The following is a 12,740-nucleotide window of genomic DNA, read 5'->3' on the forward strand; positions in this document are numbered from 1 at the left end:
TCCACCAGAGAACACAAAAGACATAAGTCTGAATTTTTATTGATAATAAACTATAAAAAACGTTTACAGACTTAGAGGCCTATTTAAGGGCTCCTTAAAACTTGACATACAAGAAAATATAATCTAAAATAACTCCTAATTGATACATAACCATAACAGGAACTAAATTTGACCTAAAAAAACATTAAATGCACCTAAAAACAAGGAAATAAATCATCTAAACCTAAAATAACGTTTTTTTTTACATAAAAATACCAAAAATAATAAATGACAATAATTAAATAGTAAATTGTGTCCTACATCAAACCTAAATTAAGCCAAGTGCTTAAAAAATTATACAAATTAAATGAAATCTAGCAAAACCTGAAGGAACATAAAGATGAAAAATTATGGAAAAAGTAAACCCAACAGAGAACGCTTAAATAAATAAGCCAAATTTCATTTAAAAAAAAAAAAATTTACAATGGAGCTCATTCATGAGCACCTTGTAAGCAATCTGTCAAGAACAGAATTGCATGATTTAAGCCTATCAATTCAAACCAACATTTACATATACTGTTAGAATATGTTAAAATAGAAGTTGTTTTACTTGCTACATCTTTATTATGTAAAATTGTATGCTACAATGAATCCAAAACTGGATTGTATAAATAGGAATACATTATGCCCATTATGGAAAACTTAAAATCATGGTAGCTAGAAAACCATGGACCATGGTCTACTCTATTGATGATATAGCGTATTGTATTTTAACATATATGTCTTGATCGCATTACATCAAACACAGTTACACAGAAATATCATTCTAATAATTAAAAAAAAGGGACAACAATGGTGCATTTTGGTATGAGACCAATTAAAGAAAAAAAGAAGTAGAAAAACACTTACGTACCTTTCAGAGACAACACTGCTTGTGACTGCTTGAGGAGTTGTTGACCGTGGGTGAGAGAGCGATGAGTGAGAAACCCCTGGTGAGTGCAAATAAATAATAATAATTGAAATCCAACAAAACAAGAAGGAATAAGAAGATGAAAAATCATGGAGGAAAGTCCAAATAAAATAAACGCTCAAGTGAATAAGCCAAAATTCAGTAAAAACAATTTATATTCAACAATATCTTCACGAGCACCTCGTAGGGAAACTGTCAAGAATACAATTGCATGAGTTCAGCACACAAATTCCAAATCTCACTTACATATATTGTCAGAGTAAAATATAAGTGTTCAGAATTTAGACTGACAAGGAAAGAGAGCAAAAGTGAATATTTTCATGGTTCCGCTTGACAGCCTACACTTATATGTATTAGAAAACCCTTGACTAACTACATCTTTACTTTGTTAAATTGTATGATAGAAAGGGCATAAATAGGAATACATTAGATCCATTATGAAATTCTTAAAATCACAGTAGCTAGTTATATTGCAAAATAACTGTATTCTACAAAAGCATGATCTACTCGGTTTTGATATAGCCTATTGTATTCTAACATATATGTCTTCATCTTATTAAATCAAACAAAGAAATGTGATTCTATCAAATGAAATCCAAGAAATTGAAAATGGACAGCAATGATGCATTCAGGTATGAGACCAAAAAAGAAAAGAAAAGGCACCCTCACCTTTCACAGACGTTGTTCTGCCACTGGTTGCAACTACTTCAGGAGCCAGTGACAGTGAGTGAGAGAGGGAAGAATGAGAAACTGCCAGTGAGTCCAAATATAGAGCAGCGGAGGCTAATATACTCAACAAAGCAAAGACAATGATTTGATTTGCATCAACTTTCCACCAAAACTAATAGAAAGGTAATAAGAATTTGGTGTAAAAAACAAACAAAAAATTTTAAATTATAAAATAAAACAAGCAAGTGATGAAGTGATGTATATATGGTTGATTTGCATTAAATTTTCTCTTAACTTATTATCAAACTACTTAACTAAAATGAAAATGGCATAGTAACCTTCTGGCACTCACAGGTTTAAGAAACTAGTAATGATTATGACATTTCGACACCAAAAAAAAAACTCATAGACTATAGATGTCTGGTAAACAATTGTGTAAACAAGGAAGATTCCTTTGTATCATGGCCTATTTTCTCTGAAAAAAAAAATAAAAATAAAAAAATAAAACACAAGGTTACCACTGGCCCAATAGGAAGCTACAGAGTATATATGTAACGATGACTTACCAGGTCCTTCATTAGAATCCTTGCAATCAGAATTAGCATGAGCCCATATATTCTCTATCTTTGAATCCTCTTTGAGTGAGGGACATCGTTAGAGCTGCCTCCACCACTAGCTCCAGCCCCCTCATATTTATCACGTCTTCTCTTCATTTTGATTTCTCTGATTTCTTGTTCATATGCTAGACGAAACCCACATTTCTTAACCTCCAGGCCATTGAAATCCCACTGAAATCTAACCTCTATTTGTATGAATCCATTCTCATCAATTTGACTTAATACTGCTCTCCCATTCTCACTAAACAATTGAGAGGGTATATAGGACATCCAAAGGTGACGTGATTTAATCTGAACAGATCTTGGGCAAATGCCTACATGAAACTTTGAATTTTCACGTTTATTGATTAGAATGTGACATCTCAAAAAAAGCGCCATATTAGAAAGATGAACATTGCGGCATGAAAAAACAGCACACACTTGTGCATTAACTATATTCCCCACACTCTGATGGCTAAACCATTGCGGAATTTCACTTTCAGGAATAACAAGTTCATAGGCAGCAAAGCGACAAAATATAGATTGCTTGCACATTTCCTGAAACATACAAACCATGATTTTAGAATTGACAAATACATACATATATATACAGAGAGAGAGAGAGAGAGAGAGAGAGAGAGAGAGAGAGAGAGAGAGAGAGACCTCATGTGCTTTCAATAGCATTCCCAGCACATTACTCCGACCAGCCAATTTGAAGCAATTGAAGAAGAAAAGATGAATATGGGCGAAAAGGTGTGATTTTAATCTATCTGGAAATTCTTCCAATGACATACAACCATCTGCTGTAATAAAAAAAGTCACAGATGGCAATTTTGGTAATGAACAAAGTCTTGTGCAATTGTGTAAATTAATTTCTGACAATTTAGATAGTTGCACGAGACTTTCAGGAAGGCAACTGAAGTGATTTTCACTTAGATTTAAATAGGTTATAGAGGATAAGTTTCCAATATCATTAGGGATTGTTTGGAGATTACAGTCACTCAGGTCCAATTTCTTTAAATAACACATACTCAAAAGGGAAGGCAATACCAAGCTCACAGGATTTAGGCTTCTTCTTGGCATTAAATTAAAGGGGAAAATCTTATATCATACTTTAGGTGGCGGCCCTTTACATCCCCGAAAAGATAGTACTTTAAGATTCTTTAAGTTAACAACAGAGGAAGGCGGCTCTCTTAAAGTAATTCCACTCACGTCAAGCATTTCTAGACTTTCAACATTCCACAGCTTTTCTGGTAGACTGTCAAGCTTCGAGCATCCAGCCAAATTAATATCTTTAAGTGACTTGAAGCTACATATGATACTAGGAAGACACACAAGATTCTTGCAATCTCTTAAATGCAATGAAGCAATGTTAGTCAAATGTTCAACTGAAGAGGGAAGTTTCATAATTGCAGTGCCATCTAAGTGAAGTTTCCATAAGTGTTCCATATTTGTCATAAATTCTGGAATTCTCTTGATTTTTGAACAGCCAGAAAGAATAAGAATCTCAAGAGATTCCATTTCAAACCTGCTTGGAAGATTACTAAGGCTTTTGCAATTTTCTAGATCAAGAAGAGTAAGCCCTTTATGAACTAAAATAGATGGGTGAACCTCATGTAAATTTATACAACCTTTAAACACCAATTTCTTGAGATTGGGAACTTCGGTGACATCAAGGGTTGCAATGAGATTCAAGGAATCGTTCAATTTGATGGACTTCAACTTGCCATAGTGCTGTTGAAAGCCAATAATAATAAAAGCTAGATTAGGTTCCACAAACCATATAATTTATTGCTTTCTTATTAAATGTGTAGGAGTACTTAAATAACAATCTTACCTTTATTCCTTCCCAAAGTTGTTTAATTTTGCTGTGAAACATGCAAAGTTCAACAAGCTCATCCCATTGAAAACTTGATGGCAAAGATTTTAAAGGATATTCACTCCAATGAAGACATTTTAAACCATGAGAAAAATGTTTGTGACCATGCAAAATATGAACACCATTAATTATAAGCAATTTAAGGTTAGGCATCCTTGAAAAAGCTTCAAGTTTCCAATATGCCTTTTCAGATTTATGTTGTTCTTCATCTTTAGGAAACATAGGAAGCTCTAGGACGAGGCCTTGAATTTCTTCTGTTCCCTGATAGTCAAGAAAAAGATATTGAGTGAGTTGCAAGATATATGATGGTTAGAAATTTTCAAATTTTAACTATATTGAATAACATTATAAGGTATATGCTCAAGTTCTATAAATGATCTCTTACCAAATTTTTCATCAACACATTATGAATATCCTTATATAACCATAATCTGCTCCACCTACTGGGGTCTTGAGGACAATCTTTACGAACTATGTCTTGACCCATTTTTTGTAGTAGGTCATGCATCAAAAAGTGACTATCATGATCTTTTAGAAGAGATCTTTCAATGAGAATGCTTAAACCAATTTTTGGCTGAAGGCCAGGATAATCTAGAATTTCTTCCGCATAATATTTATTCTTCATATTAAAAAAACATGCAATATGTAGAAATATTTTCTTATCTACTTCATGAAGTCCATCAAAACTTCTTTGAAATATATTGATAATTTCTTTCTTTGGAAATTCTTTAAGCCTTTCTAATTCACTTTCCCATTCCTCTTTTCCTCTATCAATCAAAAAAGAACCCAAAACCTCAATAGCTAGAGGAAGGCCTTTAGCATAATTTACAAATTGTTTAGACAATTCTTGATAATCTTTGGCAGGGCAATCTCTCTTCAAAGCTTTCAACCTAAAAAGATGATGAGTGTCATCATTATTCAATTCTTTAACCTCATATATTTCAAATACGTCATGTCTTATCAACAAATGCCTATCTCTTGTTGTGATAATAACTCTACTACCTGGACCAAACCAATTAAGCTTCCCAGCCAACTTTTCCAATTGGTTGAATTGATTTACATCGTCAAGAACAAGAAGAATCCTTTTATGTCTTAGCCTATTCTTGATCATAAGAACTCCATCATTAACATCTGGTATATTCATACTTCTCTCCCTCAAAATTTCACAAATGAGATTTTGCTGTAATGGAAGTAAACCGTGTCTTTCAAATTCTTCCCCAATATTAGTGATAAAACTACCACCTTCAAAATCATTAAAAATCATATGATAGACAACTCTAGCAAGAGTTGTCTTGCCAATTCCTCCCATCCCCCAAATCCCTATGATACGAACATCGTTCAATCCTATTGCCAAAAGTGTCATCAATTCCTCCACTTGAGAATTTATTCCTACTAAATCACTGGTATCTCTTTGCAAAGCATAACTTAATTTGTGCAAGGTCTCATCCACAATATCTTTGATAAATTCTGACTCATGCCTACAAAGAAAAGAGACAATCAAGTAATGCAATTGAATCACCCATGTTACCCTCCACCTCCCAAAAGAAAGTATATATTTAGTGTTAAGTTTCACTGTAAATTACCCTCAAATTCTTGCAAATCTCACATTGAGAAAAAGAAAACTAAGTAAATGCAAACACGGGAATAGTAATTCCAAAATCCAAATTGTTAGCGTATAGCTTAGACTAAATTAGCCCATTGGGCTTAGTCCAGTATACTGTACTTGTAGTTTACTCATATTAGTTGTACTGCACACATACCTAACCTATATAAGGCTCTCTATTGTACATTATTATTTACATAGAATATACAGACTATTCAGTCTTTCTCTCTCACTTTATATTCTTAATATTATATTAGAGCCATTGCTCTGACATTCTAGTTCCTGTGGTTATCTTCAGCACTCTTTTGCTGCCCTTGCCTTCATCCAGTAGCCATTGTAAGAAGCGAGTTACCGTCGTCACATCCACAATCCTTGCAACTCTCGGATCTCATCGTTCTGTTCATCCAACTGCCAAAGCAAAGGAATGATGTGACAGAATAGCCAATCTCAAGCAAAACCCAACCAAGAACAGCCAGAAAAGACCTAACACGTGCCCACACGTGCTGCTTGAAGCTTCTGACTGTCAAACACGTGCTTCACGCGCCACCACGCACCATCAGCAGTTCACATGCACCGCTACGCGCTTGACAATATCGGTGTCTGTCCACGTCAGCCCTAAGTTGATGTCATCCTGTACATATCAGCAACTGCGTCATTAGATTTCGTCAGCACCTCGCATTATCCTCCTACGTCAGCAGTTGACTTTGACCGTTGACTTTTTGGCCAAAATCAAAATTTTTCAACAAGACTTGTCTTGCTCAATTTTTTGCGTAGATTCTGATTTTGGGCTCTGTTTCTTCATTTGAGCTCTCTAAATCCCACTTTTTGGTCATTCTCTTCATTATGGCTTAACAAAACGAACAAGATGTCATTCGTCCTATCACCATTATGTTAGATAGTTCTACTAGCTATCATGCATGGTCTCAGAATATGACTGTCTTTCTCATGGGTCGTAAACTATGGAGATATGTGATTGGTTCAATTCCTAAGCTAGTACCAAACCCTAAGTCCAAAGCCACAGCTGCTGAAGATGCCTCCAAGACTACTGTTACAACGGATGATTATGAAGGACGGTTAGAGTAATGGGAGAGTATTCAGAGTAAGATCTTGTCTTGGTTTATCAATACCTCTATTCCCTCCATTCATAATCTTCTTCCTCGTCTTAAGACTACTGAGGCTGCTTGGAAATTTCTGGCCGATCACTATAATTGTACTAGTGATTCAAGCCTAGAGTTCCACATTGAATCAAAGTTTTATCAAATGCGCCAAGAGACAGGTCAATCTATTTCTTATTTTTATTCTCAAACTTCTACTATGTGGGAACAACTCTTTGTTGCAAAGCCTCCACTAGTGTGTTCTAAGGACATTAAGCTCTTTGTCAAATATTAGGATCATTGTAAATTTATGCACTTCATGATGGGTTTACGTAAGGATTTTGAGCCTACTAAGACTTCTCTGCTTAGCCGATCTCCTACTCCTTCTCTTGATGTTGCAGTCAAGGAGCTCATTTCTGAGGAGAACCGTCGGCCTACTCATCACATGTCATCATTTGATCATCTATTGGCTACACCATCTCCACAACCTCTCATTGTTGCATTCACTGCTCCTCCACAAATAAACTCTGGGCATCCCACCTCTCAGTCTTCCAAAGGTACTCATTGCGAGTTTTGCCATGCCAAAGGCCATGACATCTCAGTTTGTCGCAAATTGCAGAAATTTATGCAAGAGTAGAATAAAGCTTCTCTTTCTTAAGTAGCTATTGTATGTCCTTTAGATCCATCGGTTCCTACAGGTCCATCTTTGCCTTCCTCACTTACTACGGCTGATATTGAGTCAGTAGTTCAACAGGTTTTATCCCGTACTTCCACTGCCCTTTTTGTCACCTTAGGTAAACAACTTTGGTTTTTTTGATACTACATGTTGTAACTATATGACTTCAGATGAATCCCAATTTTCTGATAAGGCATCCTTAGAACATCCAATCACCATTTACACTGCTGATGGAACTCCTATGCCTGTTAGTCATAAAAGAAAAATCTCTTCTCCTTGTTTATCCCATAGTGACACTTTTCATATCCCAAAGTTATCCCTCAATTTGCTTTCTATTGGTTAACTTTGTGAATTAGGCATAGATCTTCTATTTACTAATCATGGTGTGGATGTGCAGGATCCCCGGACGGGTCAAGTGCTTGGGACAGGCCGTAAGGTTGGTTGCATGTTTAAGGTTCATGACTTGAAGATTCCTTCACAAGTTGTTTCTACAGCTGCTACCACTGCCACCCCCTCATCTGATCTATGGCATGCTTGTCTTGGTCATCCATCCTTATCTCATCTTCACTTGTTAGCTTCTCAAGATTATTTAGGTTTAGTTCAGTTTTAAAAATTTGATTGTACTTCCTATCATTTTGGCAAACAAACAAAATTGCCCTTTAATAATAATGATTCATTTTCTTTTGCACCTTTGATCTTATACATTCTGATATTTGGGGTCTTGCACCTGTTCCCACTGAGGGGGGATCTAGATATTTTGTCATATTTGTCAATGATTTTTCTCAATATACTTGGATTTATTTGCTTCACCATAGGTCTGAACTTGTTTCTATTTACTAAACATTTCATAAAATGATTGAAACACAGTTCAATCGCACCATTAAAGTTTTTCGATCAGATAATACTCAAGAATATAATGATAAATCTTTCCAATCCTTTTTAGACAGTCATGGTACCCTTCCTTAGTGATCTTGTCCTTACACCTCTCAACAAATGGTCGTGTAGAACGAAAACACCATCACATTCTTGATATTGTCTGCACCCTTCTCATTTTTGCGTCTCTTCTTGAGCGCTTTTGGGGTGAGGCCGCACTCACTGCTGTATACACCATTAATCATATTCCTTCACCAACTACACACTACAAATCACCATTCAAGCTTCTCTATGGTCAAACTCCTGACTACTTTCTTCGGGTTTATGGTTGTGCTTGCTTTATCTCTCTTCCTCCTCATGAACAAACAAAGCTCCAGCCTTGTGCTCACCTCTCTTGTTTCCTTGGTTATGGTGTATTTTAAAAGGGTTTTCATTGCTATGATCCCATTTCTCATCGCCTTCATGTCTCCCGTCATGTTAAGTTTTGGGAACATCATCCTTTTACAAGTCTTCAGCAGTTTCCTACGTCCTCTTTCTCAGAGTCTCCTATTTTTACTGATCTTTTCCTCCCTTTCTATCCTGAACTTGTGGAGGATTCTTCAACATCGGCTGCCTCTCCAGATGACTTATCTCTAGTTCTATCCCGGCATATGACCCGCCTGTCTTGGATCTTATGGCACAACCCTCTCCTAAGTCTCCTGTTGGTCCTGAATTTCGTCGTTCCACTCGGGTAAGCATTCCTCCCCCTTATCTCACTGATTATCACTAGTTTTTTACTCTTGCCACCCTCTATGAACCTCACACCTATCATGAGGCCCATGCTGACCCTCTTTGGCAGCAAGCTATGAACGAAGAACTAGATGCCCTTCATAAGAATCACACTTGGGATATGGTTGATTTGCCTCCTGGTCAGTCTGTAGTAGGTTGTAGGTGGGTTTACAAGATCAAGACCAAGGTTGATGGATCTGTTGAACGGTACAAGGATCGCCTAGTTACCAAGGCTTTACTCAGGAGTATGGCATTGACTATGAGGAAACATTTACTCCTATTACTCGCCTTACATCTGTCAGGTGTCTTATTGCTATGGTTGCTGTTCGCCGTTGGCCTCTTTATCAAATGGATGTGAAGAATGCTTTCCTCAATGGAGACCTCCAAGAAGAAGTGTACATGCAACCACCCCCTGGCTATCTACACTCAGGCAGTCAAGTCTGTTGCATTCGTCGTGCTCTTTATGGCCTCAAGCAGGCTCCTCGAGCTTGGTTTGAAAAGTTTAGCTCAGTTGTTGCTCAGCAGGGTTTCACTTCGAGTCCTCATGACACTGCTCTCTTTGTCCAAAGATCTTCTGCTGGTATCACTCTTATTCTTCTTTATGTTGAAGATATGGTATCACTCTTATTCTTCTTTATGTTGAAGATATGATTATTACTGGAGATGATTCTGCAAGTATTCACTCTCTTCAGCACTTCCTTAGTCAACATTTTGAGATGAAATATCTGGGCACTCTCAACTATTTTCTTGGGCTTAAGGTTACCTTGTCTTCTGATGAATACTATATTTTCCAAACTAAATATGCTTCTGATCTTCTCTCCAAAGCCGATATCACTGACAATAAGCTTGTTTCCACTCCCTTGGAATATAATGCAAACCTCACACCCTTGGATGGTGACCTATATCTGATGCTACTTGCTATCGTTAGTTAGTTGGTAATCTGATCTATCTCATTGTTACTCGTCCAGATATTTCACATGCCGTGGGTATGGTTAGTAAGTTCATGGATGCCCATTGTTCTGTCCACTACGTTGCTATTCTTTGGATTCTTCGATATGTCAAGGGCACACTTTATCATGGTCTCCACTACTCCTTTCGGTCTTCTCTCAAACTTCATGCTTATTCAGATGCGGATTGGGTAGGTGATCCGACTGATTGAAGCTCTATTATAGGTTTCAGTTTCCTGTTAGGTATTTCTCTTGTCTAGTGGCGTAGCAAGAGGCAAGATGTGGTTTCCCATTCCAGTACTGAGGCTGAGTATCGTGCTCTTGCTGACACCACCTACGAGCTTATCTAGCTTCACTGGCTCTTGGTTGACATGGATGCTTCACAACCCACTGCCACTTCTCTTTATTGTGATAGTCGTAGTACTATCTACATTGCTCATAATGATGTCTTCTATGAACGCACCAAGCACATTGAATCGACTGCCACATTACTTGCCAGCATCTCAAGAAAGGCAATCTCAAGTTGTTCTTCATCTCTTCTGCTGACCAGCCTGTTGATATCTTCACCAAGACTCACCCGCCTGGTCGTCTTCGAGATCTTATATCCAAACTCCAATTGGCTTCCTCCTTGCCACCTTGAGTTTGAGGGGGGATGTTAGTGTATAGCTTAAACTAGATTAGCCCATTGGGCTTATCCCAGTATACTGTACTTATAGTTTACTCATATTACTTATACTACACACATACCTAGCTTATATAAAACTCTCTATTGTACATTATTCTTTACACATAATATACAGACTATTCGGTCTTTCTTTCTCACTTTATATTCTTAACACAAATGACTAAGAATATAGTAATATATATAGATAATTCTATTAACTAGAGGTCGAGTCAAGATTTTAGTTTCGGGGTAAGAATAAAAGACATAGTTTTCCATAATATTGATTCAAAATTTTCAATTAGTATTAAAATAAATTAAAATCTTAACATCTTTGTTATAAAAAGTAAACGAATTAAAACACAAACAAAAAAAATAATTTGCACATAAAAAATATAACTTAATCATAAATTGTAATTTCCTTTAAAGCATAGTATTAATTAAAATATAATATAAAAAATCAATATATGTATTCATCAACATAATAACTTATAAAGAGAAATCTAAATATAAGAAATGTAAACAAATAATTTAACTACTTAAGATTACCTATAAATTTTCAAGAAATTCTATATGTGATTTTGATTATTTTAAAAGCCTGTTTGGCATCAGCTCCAGCTTTTAGTTTTTATGTACAACTTTTTAAAATCTTATTTTTTCCTGCTTTTTCTCACTTTTTCAAATTTTTTCAAGATACAAATATATTTTAGCACATTTTCAGCAAATAGCTAGATAAGCTGTTCCCAAATGGACATTAAAAATGTGTACAATAATTAATCTTCTTTTCTCTAGTTTAAGCCCCTAACTTTCATTTTCAATTATTGCAATTATGTGTATGATACTCCTAAACAAGGTTTTGCAGAACAATTATCTTTATTTCTTTATTTATAATTGATAGTTCATCCGTGTCACATACCACATCAGTAGTTATTATTATTATTATTAGATAATCCTCAATCTAATTAGATAATCCTTATTCTTCAATAATAAAAAATCAGGTTAAAATTGTAATTCAAAAAAAAAAAAAAAAAACTACTAGAGAAACTTTTTACTAAAAATTAGCACACTCTCTATTTAAATATATCTCACGCACGTTTGATACATTTTTTCCTAAAAACTAGCACACACTAAACCTAGCAGTTTACTCCTTTTCAAATCTTAAATCTTAGTTTCTTAAATTTCATTCCTGTGTAATCTCACTAACAATAGATAAATTCAAATTGAAAAATTATATTAAACTCAAAAAAAAAGAAAAAAAAACGCCATCGCACATGCGGAGCGCGTGTGAAGAAGCTAGTTATTATTATTATCATTAATGAAATCGATGTCCCATGCATTATGATTATAGAAGTGTAACCTTTAAAAACTTATGAAAGAGAAATACAAGTCCAAAATATATATATATATATATATATTTTCGAAAAGTGAGTTGAATCCTGAAATAAAAATTTAAAACAATTTTTTGGGCTTGGCTAAGATAGAAGAGTATTTTTAAATCCACTTCAAATTGGTGTAATAGGATTCTCCTCTTTCTAGAACTCTTTGAGTCTAAAGTGAAAATTTGTTGTAAATCATAAATTCAAAATGAATTCCATATTGAAAAGTGGAAAAGTAAGGATATAAAATTTTAGTGTAAAAATGGTAATCTCACTTCTAAAAGAAGATAGTAATGAGATATAATTAAAGCCTTAGGGTTATACGTGTCAAGATAATCTTACATCTAAAAGAACTACCCTTATAGTGTTATATTAATTGTTATATACATGTCAAAGGGATTAGTACCCAACACAAAATAGAGATCAATTGTTGTCATGTCAAATGCATTAGAATGACATCCTAACAATGGGATACAAATAAATCCCGCATGTCGATGTAGATGATTATTTAATGCATAGTTATATACAAATGGAAATAATAACATTAGCACAAATTACCTATCTTGTAAAGAAAATCCAGAGAGATTGGCCACTTCTGTCAAAGTAGTTCTCCACATGTGAACTTTATCCATATTCTCTTTGAAACGTT

The 12,740-nt window shown here is 35.2% G+C and overlaps 1 protein-coding gene across 1 annotated transcript; it reads right to left on the reverse strand.

The window, feature by feature from the left end:
* Window positions 1–3,609: 3,609 nt before the first annotated feature.
* LOC112031964 (disease resistance protein RUN1-like) lies at window positions 3,610–6,838 on the reverse strand (the record flags this gene model as incomplete). The annotated part of the gene is made up of 6 exons (XM_065774137.1): window positions 6,824–6,838; window positions 6,265–6,327; window positions 6,064–6,104; window positions 4,479–5,571; window positions 4,052–4,354; window positions 3,610–3,948 (listed from the first exon to the last, which is right to left on the reverse strand). Coding segments are annotated over exons 1-6 (1,854 nt in total), but the record flags the coding sequence as incomplete, so codon positions are not given.
* Between the last annotated feature and the right edge of the window lie 5,902 nt (window positions 6,839–12,740).

Source organism: Quercus suber, unplaced genomic scaffold (assembly GCF_002906115.3).
Source record: "Quercus suber isolate HL8 unplaced genomic scaffold, Cork oak 2.0 scaffold_86, whole genome shotgun sequence".
Classification (NCBI taxonomy): Eukaryota; Viridiplantae; Streptophyta; class Magnoliopsida; order Fagales; family Fagaceae; genus Quercus; species Quercus suber.